Source organism: Anarrhichthys ocellatus, unplaced genomic scaffold (genome assembly GCF_004355925.1).
Source record: "Anarrhichthys ocellatus isolate YVR2014 unplaced genomic scaffold, GSC_Weel_1.0 scaffold4, whole genome shotgun sequence".
In the NCBI taxonomy this organism is placed as follows: domain Eukaryota; kingdom Metazoa; phylum Chordata; class Actinopteri; order Perciformes; family Anarhichadidae; genus Anarrhichthys; species Anarrhichthys ocellatus.
In genome coordinates, this window is record NW_022280034.1 from 9518320 (window position 1) to 9535662 (window position 17343).

Genomic DNA, 17343 nt, shown 5'->3' on the forward strand with positions numbered 1-17343 from the left:
AAACAGAGTTAACGTTATGATTACTGGTTACCCCTAATAACCTGTGAACTGACAGTATCCTAATTCTTCTGTCAGCCGTGGGCCCAGCTGGCAGTATAATCTACATGTAAACACTCAGCTGGAAGCAGAGCTGCATCCCTTCAGCTCATACATGAACCCGGTGGGCCCCGTCAAACCGCTGGCTCCTCCCCGCCGGCATACAACCCTGGATGCGGCCACACCTCCCTCATACAACCTCTCAGCATCCCTTCAGCCTTGGCAAACCGGGCGGACACACTGAGAAGCAGGCTGTCCTGGCTGAGGAGGAACTGGACCGATACTGAGAAGAAGATTAAGAAACACAAGGAAGACAGAGGCCTCTTTGCACTGAAGGTCAGCTGCCAAGTCTCGACTTCAGAGGTCGCGTATGATGCACTTGGCTGATGAAAAGAAATCACCAGAAAAAGGTGAGCACAAATACCCACATGATGACACTTAATTCTTATTGTCAAAATGGTTCTTTTATCTAAATTGACTTGTTTTTGAGAAGTATTTTCATAATGTCAGAAAATGAAGACACACACAAACACACAGAGTTCAGACATAGGACATAGTGTTCAACCCTTCTGCTGGAACAAAGACAACTCAATCTGTCTTAATCCTAACTTTCCTGCTCTGGCAAACATCACTCTGTTTTGTCCTCTTGCAGAAATGAGTTTGGGGGCAGCGTGCATCTTCCTGCGAGGAGGGAAAAATATTGTAAGTACAACAATAACAACCTTTTTGCTATTTTTAATTTTGATGGGATTGTGCTGATGTTTGATGAAAGTTCAATTGGTTTATATATGCCAAACGGTATGAAATTATTGCATGCCACTGATGATACACCTGCCAATACGGGCATAATCTACACTTCAATCCACAGTTTAATGTCTGTTACAGTGACGTTTAATTCTGTAGGAATAATATATTGAGCTATAAAAATAAATAAAACATCCATTTTGTTGATTTTGTGTTGGTTCACCTAACCAATTGTTTTTCTTTTTGAGCAGGCAAGAGGACTGGCTGATGAAGAGATTGATGGTAAATTAAACTCTCATAATCTACATTGCTGCTCAGTCTAATGATTTCATCAGTAAATGCAGATTAAACTCTTGCACATTCTATTCATTTACTTGTCAATTGCCACATAACCTTAACTGACTATTTTCTGTACGCCTCTGCAGAGCTACGTGATGCATTCAATGAGTTTGATAAAGACAAGGATGGGCTGATCAGCTGCAAGGACCTGGGGAATCTGATGAGGACAATGGGCTACATGCCCACGGAGATGGAGCTGATCGAGCTGAGCCAAAATATCAACATGAACCGTGAGTCCCTGCAGGGCTAAATATACAAAAAAAAAAAAGATTAGCTGTGTAGGGCTGCACACCTTTAGTCAATTAAATGACTAATCAGTCTTTTTGGTCTTGGTCTATAAGATTTTTGTTCTTGTTATGTAGTCATTTATTTCAATGACATATTTGTACAAAACTTAGAAGCACATCTCTGGTAAACACAAGATTTAAAGTGGTGCTTTTGTGTGACTCTTGAGGACAGTCCTACTTTTTCAACAGCAGAAATTGATGAGAAATTGTACAGCTATAAGCTCATTTGATGCAAAAATAACACAGAAATGAAGAAACGGAAGAGCCCACGGATGTCCTGAATCATTTCTTGTGATTTCCCCTGCAGTTGGTGGCAAAGTGGACTTTGATGACTTTGTAGATCTGATGGCCCCAAAGCTTCTGGCAGAAACGGCTGGGATGATTGGCGTGAAGGAGCTCAAAGACGCCTTTAAAGAGGTGAGGGTGAAACATTTCCCTGAAACTTTCCAAAATGCAGCAGCTTCAAAGCCAGATTTGACCGAAATATGCGCCCAACTCACTCACTGTGATGCCATAAAGATAACCACTGACCTCACTCTCTTGTGCTTCTGTGCGGTTTCTCTGGTCAGTTCGACACGGACGGAGACGGAGAGATCACCACAGAGGAGCTGCGGTCTGCCATGACCAAGCTGATGGGAGAGCACATGAACCGCAGGGAGATAGATGCCATAGTAAAAGAAGCAGACGACAACGGAGATGGCACAGTAGACTTTGAAGGTGTGACCCGTCTGTCAGCTGCAGTGACATGGAAATCAATAATAGAATAAATGCATCCACAGCAGTTTTATAAATGAATCTCTCACTAAACTAATCACACTCTTCCTCTCTGCTGCAGAGTTCGTCAGAATGATGTCCAACAAATGACAGTTGAGGAGGCTGTCAATCAAGGAAATACCATTGCACCTCTACGGACATGCGTTAATATTGATGCTGTCTTTCTATGAAGCTGGATTACAGATGAATTTGTAGGCTATATGTTAGGAACAAACAAGTAATCATTTCTTAAATTTGAATAAAGTGCTGCGAAGAAAAGCTAAGCAGTGTGAAGTTGTTTTCAGAGAGTATTTTACATCTATGCAAAGATTGATTGATATTTTTTAAGATCATTGAAACGACTGTGTAAACTATATTGATTTGTTTAATGGCATTTCTTTTAAATACAGAAAGTCATTTTGGATTGTTTTGTTGAATCGGATAGCATTTATGAAATGTACTGTATGTATTGGTAATAGAAAATATTTATTCTTTATAGAATTATTCCAACAGTATTATTATTACTGAAACAATGTTATCATGCAAAAATTAGATTTAAAGTTATCAAGCATTTATTAAGTGTATAGCAAATGTACATGTACAGTATTCGGCCTGGGCTAGTTGCAATGTGTTGGTCTACATAATGAATCTATGGATTGATTCCAACAAGTTGAATCCTGGTAACAAGTATTTTCCAGATATCTAAATAAAACCTTAAAGTATGTAAACTTTGCACAAGAGTTTTGGTTTGAATGAATGCGACATGTTTCCTGTGACACCTGAAGGAAGCCAAGGACACGGTGTATTCATCCATTAGTCTGCAAGAATCTTTATTTTATCAGTCCAGTTTATGGTTTCAGTGCCGACATGCAAAGCAAATGTCTTTCTCTATTCAAATGTGGAACACATATTCAGCATGACATCAGTAGTAAATCTACTTGCATAATAATACAAAACTCACTGCTTGTATAATAAACCAGCAGAATTATCTTTGGATTTCATGTACCAAAGAAGGGATTTGGAAACCAAAAACATCAGTGCTGCTGCTGCTGTTCTGTCGGCGGGTAGTTGAGGGTTGAGCAACTTCCCAGAACTGGCTTTGGAAGGACATCGGGATAAAGAGATCTCATAATTCTGACATCATGACGCATAACAGATTTGTATTTTGTGCCATAAAAAAGACCAAAAAAAAGATGTACTTGTCCCTAAATTTAGCCTGATGAAGAGTCTTTTTTTTTTCAATTTGGCAATGCCCAGTAAGTTTTTAACATTTGGGGAAATTCAGACACTGAGGAAAAGTGTGAGGAAACGTTTCAGAGTATTAGCTGTTTATTTTGTTTAAAGGAAAAGAGAAAACATATGTGACCAGACAGAAGCACAGCAAATCAGTGCTAGTTGGCATAGTTGTTTATTTTTTTCTCCACTGATACACAGTTAGCATTTTATCTGGAATAGCAGCTAGTGCACATTTCACAAAAACACCAAAGTTGTCTCAAATTTGCACCAGACTTTTTGCAGATTTCACTTCCTGATACAAAGACCTGTGAACAGAATATGTGGTTATTCTCCAGTACTGTGTCAATCTGACCCAAAGCCGGCACAGCTCAGACTAAACACCTGGGAATTTAGGGATGTGGACGGGGACACAGTGCCCCCTTGCAGTCGGGGACACATCAGCCAGACAGATGTTATTGCATGACATACGGGGCAGACTTCAAATAGACGAACAGATGGGGCACAAGGGCTTATAGTACCAATTACCAAAAGTGAAGCTGTTCTTGAACACACATCTGTCAGTGGCACTCCACAGATTGAATACTACGGGGCATAGCTGTGGCAATATACTTAATCTATAAGTAACACATTGTCAGTGCTGAACATAAATGCTCTTATGTGAAAGCAGGAAGTGAAAAAAGAATTATATAGGAAGGATTCATATTTTTTCATCCTTTATGATCTAATGTACGTGTTTGAAAGGGAAGTCCCATTTAAACTGAGCGGTGTAGTGTGAAGAGAGGTTAATACGGTCAAAGGAAGAATCCGATGATGTAATGCTCGCTGCCAGGCCTTTGCCCTGATCCTTCCCTGATCAGGGCCCGACCTTTATTTGCATTAATCCACAATAATCTCTCCCTCGGCTGCTCTCTGACTCAGTTCAGAGGTAACCACTTTGCCCAGCAGCTTACTACGGTTGAACCATTTGCAATCATCTCCCAACATTGATAACCCTCCACTCAGTCTTTGTTTGTTTGTGTGTGCAGATTTGTTTATTCTAAAATACTTAATCTTTCTGAGAAGTGGTTAGGGTTACACGCAGGGTATCTGCTGCGTGACCACCTGCCCAGTGAGAGTTAATACAGTTTATCAAAGTCCTCTGGTCTTTTCCTGCTCACATTGATCACAGAATGACAGAATGACTTAGGGTAGCATGGAGGTATAAAGTAATGGACAATGCTATTGTGAAGTCAGTTGACTCCGGACAGCTCGGTTTACTTGTATACTTTGTGACGCAAATAAATCAGCGTGAACTGAAGAAAACCAATCTCTCTTCTTGTTCGTGTTCTGGGGGTGTTCGTTACTGAGTTCCTAATAGTGAGATCCTGTCTCACCACGAGTCAGATAGATAACAGTTACTGAGCCAGCCGTTAAGTGTTGAGTTTTAACATAAGTCATAAAGTCAAAGAAGCTGAGCATCAACAACGGAAAAAACCCACAACAGAAGCATCAAAGATAGAACTGACTTTGACGGACACGTGTGTTGTGTATTAATAACTCAATTCGATTGTTGCTTTAGCCCCATCTGATTAAATTCAGCCTCTCTGGTTCTTTTTGCAAAATGTCAACGTTTACTGCAAGTTGTAGTAATACACTGTGATGCATGCTTTCAAATATAATAAAGGTTATGTTCCAATCATTTTGGAATTCATTCTTTTTCCAGTCTGAGAACTAAAGTATAGAGAATTAAACTAGGTTAATGTGTTTATGCAAAACATAATCAAAGTGCAGCTTTCTGCATTTAGAGGCTACTGACTAGAATCTGAATTCAGTGTCTTAACAGATCAAAAATAAGATCCTTCAGAGTCAGGGGTCAAAGGCTTATAGCCTTCCTCTATGCTATTACATATGCTATGCTCTCAGCTACATCAAAACAAGTTGGAATGCCATTTGCAGATAAACATAAATGTCCTCTATCACTGAGAAGGTGTGATTCATCCATCCGATTTAAAGATCTGCCAGTACTTATTCTTCTCACACTAGTGTGTAGGATAATATTTCAGGTTCAGTGTTTCTTAAATGCAGTTCGATGGAGTCCCACTGTATATTTTTCATATGAAAATGGAGAAAAATAAAATAAAATAAATTGGTATGATCGATAAGCATCGTGGTAGTTAATGTAACCTATCTCTTTATCGTCCACACAGTTACACAGTCCCACATTACATATGTTAATAGTCATATGCGTATGCATCAAAACAAACTCGTACTTCTGATCATAGACAACATTTTGATCATAGACTACAGCCAGACTATGCAGATTATTTTGTCATGTTTTCGTTCATTTTTAGTTTATCATAATTTACCCAACATGAATAGAAATTCTGCTGATATTTGACTAGAACAGAGCTATTGAAGTATTTTTTCCGTAGATGGCAATGCAATAAAATCACATACTTTGCCACTTTTTGAGCAAAAAGTGCTCTAACCATAGAGCTCACACGATGCTCCCTGCCATTTCAACTGTCCAATCAAAACAATAGATGTAAGAAACGGAAGCCGGAAAGGGACATGCGAGTTCTCCAGTGAGTACACTCTCATAGCTCTGGAGAAATGTGTACGACAACAGAACGCAAGTAGTCTTCATACTTTATAGTGAAAAGCAAGCGAAAGTAAATAAGTTCACTGATGCACACACTGATAAGTGCGCGGTGTGTTTTTAAATATAGCGGTTTCATTTAGTCTGTATTAGCAGCTAATGTTAGCTGAGTAGCTAGCACTGCTGTTAGCTGCATGCTTCCCAGCAGTTAGTGACAGTCACCACTCATGGTTGTGTATCATGTTACATACTGAGGGCTTAAATAGCGGCACAGCAACAATACTAGGCTTCAGGGCCAGAAACATTAATTGTCTATCGTTAGATTAGCTAGATACTAAGCTAACAAAGAAAGTTCAGGTTGTAAGCTAACTCTTAGTTATTAAAGTAGGACTCAGTGGTCTGTCTTTCTGTCCACACAGGTCTCCACTGATGTTGACCGGATGTAGAAGCCTTTCTTGGACATTGTTTTCACTCACCTACAGAAGACATTGTACCAGGAGGAGCTTGACCTCACGGGCTGCTCTCTGCTCCTCAACAGTTCCATCCATCCCTCCATCTCTCCTCTCATCTCACAGTCACGGCTTCTTTACAAGCCAACAAACGTCGGTCCCCCAACACTCCTCTCTTCAGCTCTCTCCCACCCGCCGCTTCTCTCTTTCTGCTCACTGTTCGGGCCCGATGGAGCTCAAAGAAGTTCTGGAGGTGTTGGAGCAGCTCGCCCCTCTGTCTCTGGCCGAGTCGTGGGATAATGTCGGCCTTCTGGTCGAGCCCAGCAAATCTCGGCCCGTTAAAACCATCCTGCTAACCAACGACCTTACGGATGCCGTCATGGACGAAGCAGAGGCCATGAGCTGCGACCTCATTATCTCGTATCACCCTCCGTTGTTTCGGCCAATCAAGCGTCTGGTTCAGAAAGATTGGAAGCAGAAGTTGGCCATCCGGGCTGTGGAGGCCAGGATAGCGATCTTCTCCCCTCACACTTCGTGGGATAGTGTTAAAGGGGGAGTGAACGACTGGCTGGTGGGGGGACTCGGTAAGATGTCGTTCTGAATGGAACATGTGTCACACACGCCTACAGGACTTGCATATTTAATTAAGGTATAGGCTAAACACACTACACACACATGGCACTACACATTATTCTGACCAAGTGTCCTCCATCTTGTCTTTTTTCCATCTCTGGTGTCTATCTTTGACTCTCAGGTAGTGGGCAGGTGTCTGTGCTCAGTCAGGCCCTCGGTGGCGCCTCACAAAGTCACAAACTGGAGTTCACAGTCAAAAGCACAGAGGAACTAAACGGTGTTCTGGAGGAACTGAAGGCTTGTGACAGTGAATCAACACTACAGCATTCAGTCAGCAGGTCCTGTTCATCTTTTAACTACAAGTTCTCTGTACTTTACCGAACTGCAGACAATTTCCAAAACATAGAATAGGTTTTACTTAGATTTTCTGTCATTCAAGCACCATTTTATTGTAATTCCTTCATTTCAGTGCAGCACGAAAGCAACTGAAACTTTCACAATACAACACCGCTATCTTGAAATCTGCTTTTTTTTTTTTTTTTTCAAAGTTGTGAAAACTAGGTTTGTGTAATATTTGAGTGTGAGTTTAAATTAAGCAACAGCCACTGCTACAGTATTCACAACATCCAGGCTTGGTTTGTTATTCTGGTTCTGATTTTAAAGCTAATTAGCTTGTGAATGCAATTCTGGAGTTGACTTTCACACCTCGGATATCAAAGCTTCTGGCAAAAGCCTGACACACAGACCCTGTTCCCAGCTTCATGACCACAAGCTGGTTCCATAACGTTGACACCTCATAAAAGGCTAAAAATCCTCTCTGAATGATTGCCTGTTGTAAGCAAGTGTGGACTTTAAAAAATACTGAAAAGAACATAAACTAATCATCTATGTTAATTGAAACATGGTCAGCAGTAACAAAATGTATACAGAACTAGCAGATGATAGGTTTAAACATGCTAAAACCCATTGATCACCACTAATGTCCTTTGCATAGTTAATGATAGTTAATGTCCCCCTCTCAACAGACCAGACAACAATGAGGTCCATGTGAGCATAACCTGCAGCGACTCAGCGCTGACACCGAGTGTCCAGACTCTGTTACGACACAATGCCCCCAGCCTCTCCCTCAGCATCCTCAAGTTAGAAAAGGTGCCGCACAAACGCTTACACGATGAACTGAAGAACATCAAGAGATTCAGTCATTTTAACATTATATTTACACAGTTTTTGTTTCCTGAAAACCAAATGTGTTGTTTCAGGAACACAAAGAAAAAACTGATTTCTTTAAGATGGAAACAGAGCTCCATCTTTTTAAAAAGCTAATCTTTACATTTCACAAAGCAGTTCATGGAAAGTGACATCCTGTTTTATGCATAGTAGATACTTCTTTTTTTTGACTAACTGTCCACCTTACACTCCCTGCAGCCCCCTCTCCCGGGCCATGGCCAAGGGCGGCTTAGTGTTTTGGAGCAGCCAGTCACGCTGGCAACAGCCATCCAAAAAGTGAAGTCCCACTTGGGTTTGAGTCACCTCCGTTTGGCTCTGGGATCTGGGCAGACGCTCGGTAAGCAACTCTTCTACAAACTGGAGGTTACATAAACATGTAAACAATGCCGAGGATATGAACACTTACCCATGAGGCGAGCGTTGGGTGCAGCAGGTGTCCTGAATGCTCTGGAATTTTAGATTAAGGGATGAAAGGTTGAAGCTTGTGGAACAACCAAGAGATCTAAATGTGTGCGTCAGTAAGTCTTTATTCTGATATTTTTCAGAGTCCTCTGTGTGTACTGTGGCTGTATGTGCTGGATCTGGAGCCTCTGTACTGGACGGAGTCAAGGCAGACCTCTACATCACGGGTAGACATTTAAAGTGTTCAAAACAATTGATACATTTTGTTTTACTGTCAATGTATTAGCTTGACATGGTAGTATTCATATCTATTGTTCAGGCGAGATGTCCCACCATGAAGTGCTGGACGCCGTGGCGAAGGGAACCAACGTCCTCCTCAGTGAGCACAGCAACAGTGAGCGTGGGTTTCTGGCTGTGTTCAGGGAGAAGCTGGCTGTGCGTCTTCCGGACAGTGTAACGGTGGCGGTGTCGAAGGCTGACAGGGACCCTCTGGAGGTGGTCTGACCGCCCTGGAGCCACAGCTGCACCAGTTAGTTAGTTAGTTACTAACTGGTGGATGCATCTTCACTGTTTTGATTGGATAAAATCCAAAATACAAAAGCGCCTTACACTTTTTCTAATGGAGCAGCTGAAATGGACGTGTACGATATGATTGCACCGGGCTCTTTATGTAAAGCTAGCAGCCGTAAAAAGAGTATTTCAATATATCTGTACCTCATGTAATTATGAAAAGTGCTTCCTTTACATGTTACTCTTGTTATCATAAATAAAAATGGGTTCTGGTTGATCAAAAACGGTTTGTAGGTTGGGTGAGACATCAGCCCACAAATGCACAATGAGAGCTGAATACAAAGCATGTCACCTGAATGCATGCGTCTTCTGCATGCAGCGGATTTATTTACGGACGACACACAGTGTTTTTTTTTTTAATCCTAGTAATCTGTGACATCAAGTGTGCCCTTTGGTGGTGTGGAAAGAGAATTTCAGCATCCACAAATGTTTCCCTAAAAGGAAGAGTGTTTGCATCTGGCTCACAGAAACAGTAATCCCAATCCGATTAAAAAGGCTTGTTGTTCCATCGTAAACATGCATCGTGCATCGACCACCCCCTGTCATGCAGGAAGTGTTCAAACAGCAGGAACGTCTGAGCCAACAACAGAAATTTAAATACAAATGCCTCTTATGGTATGTTCCTTTTTCTTTCAGTAACCTGACCTTTAGGCCTCAGTGAGCACACAAAGGTGCATATCAAACAACTTCGCATGTACATGTCAGAGAGCAGGCCTATGGTAATACTTAATGCACTTCAAACCTGCCCCCACAAGAGCAAACAAACAAGTAACAGTCCCCATCATGGGCTGTTACCGAGTCTGGTGGCTGACACACCTGTCGGTTCGTAAAAACATTAAGAGTCATCGCACACACCTCGCCGCCCCCATCAAGGTAATGACCGCTCTCTCTCTCTCGGTGTGATTCACACCTCCACTTCCCCTCAGACCTCACTAGCTTTTATCTCCTCCAACACACATATACATACACGCAGACACAAATGGAGAAGGACAACACCAACTAGAACAACATTTATTCTTCACTCCTGTGAAGTGACTCCAGCTGTCAACTCTTCACTTTGACAGAAATGTCTCTGAGCAGGTTGATCTGAGAGCATTTGAAGAAGAGTTCTCTTCTTCCTTTTCTGAAGTATTGATCCTGCTCACATGAAATCTCCCACACAGGCAAACAGTTTATTCTGTTTGACCACTTTAGTTGCAAACGCTCTACTTATGATGTAACGGTAATCCTCCGCTTAAGAGCATCTATCATCCGTTGTCTTGTCCTCCAAAAAGCCTCAGCTTACCGTTTTTGCATATTAAAGTCTTTTATGAAGACTTGTTGTGATCCTGGTTACTTCAACATGTTGTTACACCACCATTATTTAGCTGAAGACATCTTGAACTCTACTGCAACAGGTTTTCAGTCATGAAATAGTGTGTTCTCTTAAGACACTTCACATTTTGCAACCAAAATCTGCCTCTCAACCGGGCTACAACATCAAAAACGCTGCTGAAATGTTAATGCATCGGTAATAATAATTCACCGATATGATGAATATTAATATAACACCTACAAGAGAGACTCTGCTGCATAATGAGTACTTTCACTTGAGGTATATTTTGTTTATACTTCTCCTTAAATAGCATTTTGATTGCTACTTGCAAAGAGTATTCTCACATTGTGGTATTACTACATTTACTAAAGTGAATATCCACCTCAACTCATCTTAACTAATTGACTGTGTGGTCTTACCAGCACAGGTTTGTCTGTGTGGTCCACGTTGTGTGTTCTAACTAGAAATCCTGTCTGCTCACCAAACGTCCCTCAAGTGATGGCAGAATCTGCTTTGAATGGATTCTTTAAACAGTTCTAGTGCTAAATATTCCAGAAAATGCTTTTTGAAAGTTGACTTTAATACCCAGCTCACACTGGAATTGAAACTTCTAGACACTCAAGTTTGTGGCCAAATTGCAGCCATCGGCCAAACTGTCTTCCTCTTCCACCTTCGATCAAGGTCCCTCCCTGCTGAGAGGAAGAAACATGTCGTCAAGTCATCAAACAGCCACGGGGGTCCTGCCAGTAAACTACAAGATGTATATGTGTAAGAGGCCTTTTCAGTTTGTAGTAGCATTACCCAGAATTATTACAGAACATCTTGAGTGTCAGGTAACAAATTGCAGTTTTACATCTGACACACATACTGTAGTGACTAAATGCTTTATAAATAACAACAATTGAAGATAAGTTTGTATAATTAAATTATTAGAGCCAGCTTTTCCTGACATGCAGTGGTCAGTTACATCACACAATAATCAAGTTATGCATCAAGTTGATGCATTAACGTGCAAGCAACATTTGGCTGTTGCTGGTCGAGGTGGAGAAAATTTAAACTACTTTATATAGTTTAGGTAGTTTAATATTTAGCAATACATCATGTCTTCTCAGTTGAATTTATGGTTGTTGCATTTAAAATGCTTATCTGTAAAGTATCTAGTAAAAAGCACAATATTTGCCTCTAGTGAAAAAGAATACTCAACAAATAAGTGAAAACCGTACTTGAGTAGACGTCTACATACCTCTACTGACATGAAATAACACAAATCACACTCATTTTCCAACCTGACACCAGAGTAAACCCTAAATGTTGCAAATCACCTCTCTATATGACCGGTGTTGTTTGTGTTTGTCGAGCAGGGACAGGAGGGAAGATGAGGGCGTAGTGTGGAGAGAAGTGGAGACAAATAAAGAGCTGTGTAAAAAAAAAAAAGTGGGCCATTTGGCCTCATGTGTGAAGCTCCACACACCTATTTAACAGAGCAAGTCACCGCTGTGGGCATTAGTACCAAAGGACAGCAGAAGAAAAAGGAACGGACACACAGGTGACAGAGAACAGAACATTTTAAGAAGAGGTCTTCTAAACAACAGAGGATTGATATCACAAATCTGTATGAGGAAACTAACAAGAGTTAAAGTGTGAAATGTTACTGTGCAGCAGGTGAAGAGGACGAGTATAAGAACAAACACAGACCAGGAAGATGCTGAGTGTGGAGATGTACCCCAGTTTGACTCTGGGACCTCAAAGGATGGGAGACTGCTTTTACAGAGGTGAGAGGGAGCGTGTGTGTGTGTGTGTGTGTGTGTACAGGCATGCAAAATACATTCATGAAGAAATGTGATTTAATGCTTCTTAACTGTTTGCTTTAAAAGTCTTGCATGTTTTTCTGAAATACTTTAGATATACTTGGAGGGGCTATACAATTTGTTTTTCATCAACTGCTTCACGAGAGAAATTGGATTCAGATGTTTGCTCATTTAGTTTATTGGCAGCCAAATATGTTTTTTCAAGTGATTGAGCACTGATTGGTCCTTTTCTTTGCACAACTAAGATGCAGGTACACAACCATCATTTACACTGTGCTCTCCTTATTTCAACCATTCATGTAAAGGTTTTTATCCTTCCCATAGACCGGCAGGCATCGGCCCACATGCCGTTGTTCCCCCCCGCCTGTGACGTGGTGGCCAAAGCCCTGCCCCCAAGGCTGATGGCCCCCCCGCCCGTCCCCAACGACCCGACCACCAAAATTCCAAAAAATGATGTGAAGATGGAGTTGGAGAATGCGTCTTTATGGAAACAGTTCAGCTCTGTGGGCACAGAGATGATCATCACTAAGAAGGGCAGGTGAGAGAACCTCCAGTCTCTTTATCTTAACTTAATCCTCCTGTAACAACCATTCAGTTCATGTCCACAACTTCTCAAATCCTACAGTAACTCACAACTGCCTGTTTCTCACATCCTTTCTGCTCCTACTCTTAGACGGATGTTCCCTGGGCTGAGGTTAAAGCTCTCGGGCCTGAACCCATCTCTCCGTTACATCCTCCTCCTGGACATCATCCCATTGGACAACTCCCGCTATCGCTTCCAAGGTGGCGACTGGCAGGCTGTTGGCGGGGCAGAGGCGAAGCTACCAGACCGGGTTTTCATCCACCCAGACTCGCCTGCCACAGGTGCTCACTGGCAGAGCCGCAACATCTCGTTCCACTATGCCAAGCTCACCAACAACACACTGGACTCTCAGGGACATGTAAGTCCTGCAGACTGGCTGACCCGGCACAAATACAGGGCCAAACCTCCACTGGTAGATTAGATCTTCATGGTGCATTTTGAGTTCATTTTTTCTTTTAATTCCAGATAATCCTGCACTCTCTGCATCGCTACCAGCCCAGAGTTCATGTAATTGAAGCCAGAGACGTGCTGAGATGGGGCGGAGGGCAACACTCCTTCGTTTTCCCTGAGACCCAGTTTCTCACAGTCACCGCCTACCAGAACAACAAGGTACCATAATACTACGTTTATGTATGAATAAAGGGGCAAAAGATTCTGCACTAAATGACCTGCAATTAAAGTGCAGTTCAAGATTAAGAAGAAATTCTGTGTACCAATATCACGAGTAGCAGAGTCACGGTGCCCTGAACATCTTTCTGTGAGCAATCATAGATAGTATGTAAGAGATTCAATGCAAAATAAAAAAACAACTGAGAGCCAAGAACAGAGGCAGAGGGAAAGTAAACCAACTGCAAAATTGTTTCTTTTTGTTGCTTTTAGATCACAGAGCTGAAGATCAACTCCAACCCCTTCGCTAAAGGCTTCCGAGATGACGGCATGAACAGCAAAAAGTAATTCACAACATATGCCCACGTAGAAACACGTTACACTGTTGCAAACTTATTGTGGAGGAACTGAATCTAAACTGAATCTTTTTTTTTTTGCAGACAAAGAGATGCAAGACAGAAGCGCAAAATCTCTGTCTTGACAGACACCTTGGATATTGGTACGTGGGATGCCACTTTAAACCCTTAATTTGACATAACTCTTACTTCCTGCTTTGCCTTGAATTGCCTTGTCCTAAAACACCGCTTCTGTCTTTCTCTCTCAGTGAACTGTGACTCCACTGAGCTGCAGCCCATCACCACCAGCACAGACCTGCAGGCCCTCGCTCTGGCCTCTCTGCCCCAACTGCCTGACCCCTCCTGTGGGTTCAGACCAGATGGAGCCTCCTATCAAGATACTCTGGTCCCGGAGCATCCACTAGATCTCGGCGAGGCATTCATGGCATCGCAGATATCTGATATCGGCATCTCCATGGCCAATGGGATGCAGGACGCACCGGGAAGTGAGGTGGCGAATCATATGATTGAAAGGTAAAGGCAAGGTTCTTGCGTGCATGTTTCTAAATGCATTAAGTGAAAAATCTTTTCAACACTAAGATATATATCTGTTTTTTCTTTTTCTCCACCACAGATCAGACACTATTGGTGAACCAGCTTATACATCCACCTTCTCCGCTACCAACACCTCCTCTTTCCCCTTGGCTCCTCTCCCTCAGTCATCCTCCTCCTTCCCCTCCCTCCCCGTCCCTGACTCTTCAGATACATCCAATCATCAGCCTATCGACTATCCCTCCATCCTCTCCTCTTCCCCCACGCTCTCCTCCTCCTCTACTCCCTCACTGCAGCAGACCTCCTTCACCTTCCCAACTCCACCTCCCTCTAACTCCTCCTCGCCACAGTCACTCCTGTCCTCCTCCTCCTCCCCCTCTGCCAACACCTATCACACCATCCCAGAGACAATCAGCCCCCATACATCTACAGACGCCTCTTTTCCTGCCCCACCTTCCACATGTCATTCTGGACTGCAGGACCAAATATCAGTTCATTCTCTGCTCTCTCAACCGAGTCATCCTCTGCAGGGTGAACCTATTAGTAGCGGAAATAATTCATCCATTGATCAAAGCTCAGCAGCATTTATCTATCCAAATACCCTTCCAGCAAATCCTGATCCTGCTCCAGTTACTGCTCAGCATCTCCTCAACTACATCCACCCGCAGGCTCCCAGCCTGGCGTGCTCTCTATCCACTCATGGTGCCCCCACATCTTTTGCCTTCCCCTCTGTCCCTCCACACATGCAGAATCTGTCCTTTTCCAATGTGTCTCCCGGCTCTGCCCACCATGCCCTTCACCTCCCAAATCTGAGCCACCAAGCCCAGGCTGCTTCCTTCCCGCCCTCCTCCTTCACTCATCCATCCTCCTCCCTTCCTCACCCTTCCTTCCAACCCTCCTCTTGCTTGGCTGTCTCCTCTTCCTTCCAGCAGTCTATGTCCTCAGCTACCTCAATACCCCCAACAGCTCATCCTCAAAACCTGCGCAATCCCTGCACCTCCTCATACCCTCCAGTTGAGATGGGTGCCATGCCACAGTTCAATCCTGCCGCCCCCTATCTCCCAGAGATGGTACTGCACCACCCTTCTCTTCTCCCTCAGCTGGATCCATCACTTCCCTCCAGTCTTCCCTCCTCCACCCCTCCCTCATCCCTCTACTCTGCCTTTCCATCCTACCCTCTCCGGCTTTGTCAGGACCCTCACTCATCCCTCTCCATCCCATTCAGGCATCTATACAGACAACACCAGCATGGGCACGCTCACCCCCAGGGGTCCTACCTGGATATGAGCTCAAGAGCTGTGTTTTAAAATATACAAGAATGTAAAGTTGTAAAAAATGTTTTGGCTTGATAGCGCTTTTAGGGGCCCAATGTACTGTGGTGTGTGTCAGTGAGTCTTCCCAAGGGTTCAACACATAAACAGATGAATGAGATTGATCCAAATTTGTAAATAGCTGTTGAAGATTTTCTTTTCAAGTATCCATTCCAGTGTGAAAAATAATAAAAGAATCCATACTCCAGGCTTTTTGTGCAAATCTTTCACTGAAACACTAAACTAATAGTGACTGTATCACAGTTAGGTTTGTTGTTTTTAATAACATCAAGATCTTTGGATTAGCCGTCAAACAAATCACAGCATCTGTTCTGGGAAACATGCTAATTTGTTTATTTGTCAAGAGTTAGTTTAGAAGATTGATACCACTCTCATGTTTGAAGGTGATATATGAAGCTAGCTCCAGGAGACGATTATCTTAGCTTAGCTTAGCATTAAGACTGGAAACTAGCCAGCCGGGCCGTCGCAAATTATATCTTGTTTGCTTTTTTTGTGCAAAAGTCTGCAAAAACAACAAGTTGTTTCATGGGATCCATAAAATTCTGGGACCTGCAAACTATAGCCTACTATGCCATACTACAAGCGATAGGGTCGAGAGTTTTGCCAGCGATTAGTTTGCTAACTTGGGAGTAGTGAAATGTATGACGCGTCAGATTCTGTGATGCAGCTTCTTCTATGGAGGATTGACTTGATGAAAAAGACCAAAGGTTCAACCAGATATTGATAAATGAGGTTGTTAGTGCTCTACAGTTGGACCTTTACACAAAAGTTTCTGCTACTGGATCACGGCTAGCAAACTTTTGACACATGAGAGTCACATATTGGTAACAGGCAGCTACTAAAAATATATATAATAGTAATTGCAGGGGGCTTATAGCTGAAATTGGTTTGCAGAATTAATCAAAAAACAGACACCGGCGGCAACTCCCGCCAAACCACAACATGATGTTTTCACACCGAATTAACAAATCAGACATGACGCATTATTACGTGGGTTTTAAAGATGCTGGAGCCAGGCTAGCCCCCGTTTCTGGTCTTTGTTAACCTAAGGTACTGCGGCTAGCCCTTGATTAAATAGAATGGACATACATGAAAGTGGTATTGATCTTCTTAGCAAGAAGGTTAATCACAGTATTTCCCAAAATGTCAAACATTTCTTTGAAACTGTTGGGTAACATCTAGACAAATTGTCAAAATCACTCTTCTCACGCTCTGACCTCTCGCTCTCTTCTGTTTGATGAAAGGAAATACTTTGACTCATTTCAAAGCTCTTCATCTCTTTTACCTGCACAAACAGTGTGTGTTTCTTTATCAAAACTGCTTCAGATAAAAGTAATCTTTAACTTAGATTCACGACAGGCCGGATCACCTGATTGCAATGATTGCATGGATTCAACTCACTGTCCCGTTTCCTCAAGCTGAGGAAACGTGCTGAGTAAAGGTTTTGTAGTAATGAGAAGATCCACTTCCCCACATCACACACACACACACACACACACACACACACACACACACGCACACGCACACACATGCAATTAAGGTGATCAGATTAGTAAATCGGTAATCTTGGCGTTGTACAACATCTGTGCCGCATCAGTTATCTTTAGTCAAAAGATACC

General features: G+C 42.6%; 3 protein-coding genes across 5 annotated transcripts; all 3 read left to right on the forward strand.

The window, feature by feature from the left end:
* The first annotated feature begins 274 nt into the window (after positions 1-274).
* cabp5a (calcium binding protein 5a) lies at positions 275-2874 on the forward strand. Its single transcript, XM_031843938.1, has 7 exons — positions 275-446; positions 689-738; positions 1032-1062; positions 1206-1349; positions 1714-1823; positions 1976-2123; positions 2242-2874. The coding sequence occupies exons 1-7, from the start codon at positions 407-409 to the stop codon at positions 2268-2270; spliced, it is 552 nt and encodes a 183-aa protein (XP_031699798.1). The 5' UTR covers positions 275-406; the 3' UTR covers positions 2271-2874.
* Positions 2875-5905: 3031 nt separating this feature from the next.
* nif3l1 (NIF3 NGG1 interacting factor 3-like 1 (S. cerevisiae)) lies at positions 5906-10515 on the forward strand. 3 transcript variants are annotated; one of them, XM_031842488.1, is made up of 7 exons: positions 5906-5959; positions 6393-7006; positions 7177-7333; positions 8021-8144; positions 8421-8559; positions 8768-8851; positions 8944-10515. In XM_031842488.1, the coding sequence occupies exons 1-7, from the start codon at positions 5946-5948 to the stop codon at positions 9126-9128; spliced, it is 1317 nt and encodes a 438-aa protein (XP_031698348.1). In that variant the 5' UTR covers positions 5906-5945; the 3' UTR covers positions 9129-10515. The 3 variants fall into 3 exon arrangements, with proteins under 3 accessions (XP_031698348.1, XP_031698354.1, XP_031698360.1); XM_031842494.1 differs by having other exon boundaries at positions 5934-6006; XM_031842500.1 differs by lacking the exon at positions 5906-5959 and adding an exon at positions 5977-6046.
* Positions 10516-12211: 1696 nt separating this feature from the next.
* tbx6 (T-box transcription factor 6) lies at positions 12212-15680 on the forward strand. Its single transcript, XM_031844117.1, is given in 9 exon segments — positions 12212-12281; positions 12642-12855; positions 12991-13258; positions 13366-13509; positions 13780-13850; positions 13947-14005; positions 14111-14375; positions 14476-15628; positions 15630-15680. Coding segments are annotated over 9 exon segments (2295 nt in total).
* Positions 15681-17343: the final 1663 nt, after the last annotated feature.